This window comes from Trypanosoma conorhini (assembly GCF_003719485.1).
Source record: "Trypanosoma conorhini strain 025E chromosome Unknown Tco_14.4_contig_00105, whole genome shotgun sequence".
NCBI lineage: Eukaryota > Euglenozoa > Kinetoplastea > Trypanosomatida > Trypanosomatidae > Trypanosoma > Trypanosoma conorhini.
In genome coordinates, this window is record NW_021704191.1 from 1 (window position 1) to 2,429 (window position 2,429).

At 62.7% G+C, this 2,429-nt stretch overlaps 2 protein-coding genes across 2 annotated transcripts, besides 2 other annotated features; one reads left to right on the forward strand and one right to left on the reverse strand.

The window, feature by feature from the left end:
• Positions 1–1,197, reverse strand: Tco025E_02603 (surface protease GP63; the record flags this gene model as incomplete). Its single annotated transcript, XM_029369528.1, has 1 exon — positions 1–1,197. A coding segment is annotated over one exon (1,197 nt), but the record flags the coding sequence as incomplete, so codon positions are not given.
• A 103-nt stretch (positions 1,198–1,300) lies between these two features.
• Positions 1,301–1,351: a sequence feature (G-rich).
• Positions 1,352–1,501: 150 nt separating this feature from the next.
• Positions 1,502–1,521: a microsatellite.
• A 373-nt stretch (positions 1,522–1,894) lies between these two features.
• Tco025E_02604 (uncharacterized protein) lies at positions 1,895–2,395 on the forward strand (the record flags this gene model as incomplete). The annotated part of the gene is made up of 1 exon (XM_029369529.1): positions 1,895–2,395. One exon carries the CDS (start codon positions 1,895–1,897, stop codon positions 2,393–2,395), a length of 501 nt encoding a protein of 166 aa, XP_029230357.1.
• Positions 2,396–2,429: the final 34 nt, after the last annotated feature.

Sequence of the window (2,429 nt, forward strand, 5' to 3'; positions counted from 1 at the left end):
GTTGGCGCCGCCTTCAGCAACGTTCGGACCACATTGACCGATGGCTTGGCGGTCGGACGTGCAGCGAAGCGATTTTTCAGTTTTGTTATCGCAGAACATGCCGGGGTGCTCGATGGGGCTTTTGTCCGAGCACGGCTTCTCGAGGAAGTCACAGCCCGCGCCTCTGCCCCACGCCATCGGCTCCTCCATCCCCCACACGGCCTTGTAGTAGCCGAGGTCCTCAAGTATTGCCATCGTCAGCGCCGTGTAGTAGCCGGCGGTGTGCCCACCAGCAACGCTCATCAGCTCGTCCTTCGCGTTGCGCAACGACAGGTGGCAGCCCTCCGGATGATCGCAGTCCTGCAGCTCCATGCCCTGCAGCTTGTCGCAGCCGTAGTGTGCCTTCGTTTTATTCAGCGTAACGGGTGAATTCACCACCGTCACAGGAGAGCTGCCGCCGCGCACAGCAGAGACAGTCGTCAGCATGCTGTGCTTCTTCATCTGCTTCGCGACGAAGCCAAGGGCATAGACGATTGCATGCGCAGCCGTGCGAGAGGCGTGCATGACGGTCAAAGGTTGAAAAAGAGGCAGATGTAGCGCACCGGCAATTGGACGACCATCCGTCCCAAACGCACACGGAAGAGCCCACGCCCCGTAACTCGTCCCGGCAGCCACGTAGAGCACCATGTCCGCATTCTCAACCCCCGCATCGTGGTGCCCCTCGGGGACCTTGAAGTACTGGCAAAACCCATGCTCCGATGTGAACTTGGGCACCTTCAGCGGGGTCTTCAGGCGTCGAACGAGCAGACGCTCCGCGTGCAGCTTGACAGCCACGGGGATGACCTCGTTCACCAAGGTTTTGTTCCAGTCCGCGGTCACAACTTCCTCCTTCGTGCACTTCAACTCTTGCCCCTTGAAGTTGGGTTTCTTTTCTCCTTCTTTGGTGCAGTATTTACTTGCGTCGCTCAGATCCTCCATCGACACCACGATGCGGATGGGCTCCCACTCCTTGCCCTCGCCCGCTGCGGCGACGGTGTACGCCTGCGCCGCGCCCTCCCCCTTGCGCGGCACCTCACGCACCATCGCGGTCGGCAGCGGGCCGCTCTTCATCGCCGCCTCGTCGAGCGCACGGCGGTGTGCAGCGGCGAGGCACCCAACGACGCAACACGTCGTCGCGAGGAGGAGCAGCGGCAGTGCGGCGCGGAGTGGACGGCGCATGGCGTGAGGCGTGAGGGAAGTGTCTGTGTTGTTTTGTCGTGGATGGCGGCAGTCGCAAATGTCTTGTCTGCGGGGGGCGGGAAGAAGAGGCGGGAAAGAAGGTGGGCAAGGCAGCCGGAGAGGCCGCGGGAGGGGGAGGGCGAGAGCGAGGCCGCAAGCCACTGCGACGGTCAGCGCACCGCCGCCTCTGCGCACCGCTCTCGACCCCGACGCGCAAGCAGGGCCCGGCAAGCAGCAAGAACTGATCGAACCCGGCCGATTGAAGCCGAAGCGAAGTTGCCCCCGTTACGGAAATGGTCCTTCCCACACACACACACACACGCAAATGCGTGCGTCACCCTTTTCCTGAATGCGGGGCCGCAGCAGACAGACACAGTGGACGAACCCCCTCGTCATTGCGCTCACACCCCCGCAGCAAAACACACGCGAAAAAGCAAAGAGACGGGGATAATTCAGGTGCTCCCTCCATCCACGTTTACCCCCGCACAGGAGCCCCCTGCTGCCGCGCTGCTGCCAAGTCTCCTCTAACAACAGACAAGAACAGGACCCCAAAAAAACGAAAATAAAAACATTCAACAACTACACGGTTCATCCCTCGGTGCAAACGCTGGCAGTCGGCACCAACGCAGGACCGAAGAAGAGGACAACATCCGTGTGGCGCGTCCACCGACTGAAGGGAGCTAATGCAGACACCTCCATGCCCAAAGTATACGATGCACAGGGCACGGGTTTCGAGTTCTGCAACGCGCAAGGCGCGTCGAAGCCCCTGTCCACGCTGTGCTCGCGGCGGTTTCGTGGCAAGGCATCAGCACCTTCCTCCGCACCCTTGCGTGTCTCCGTTGTAGTTGTTGGCCGCTCGCACGGATCGCGCGTCGCCGTCGCCGTCGCATCGCTCCCGCGTGGTGCCGCGTTGCTGCTCGGCCGTGCACCCCCGTTATGCCCTTTTATATCTCTGCTCAATCTTCTTTACTACGAGACGCCCGTACGGATTGAAGTTCGCCACAGGCGGGAAAGCCCCGCACCGGGCGCGGCGCAGGCACCCCCGCACCAGGGGCGTTGCGGCACCGCCACCGTAGCGACGGGCCGTGGCGCCCAACGCCGCTGGGCAACACCGCGACCGGCAGAGCGGAGCCGCCGCTTGCCGGTGCGTCCATCGAGCGCAGAGCGGGCGGCGCTCCCACGGGGAGCAACAAAGTGAGCTGGGAAGGCAGAGCAACAGAAGCCCAAAAACC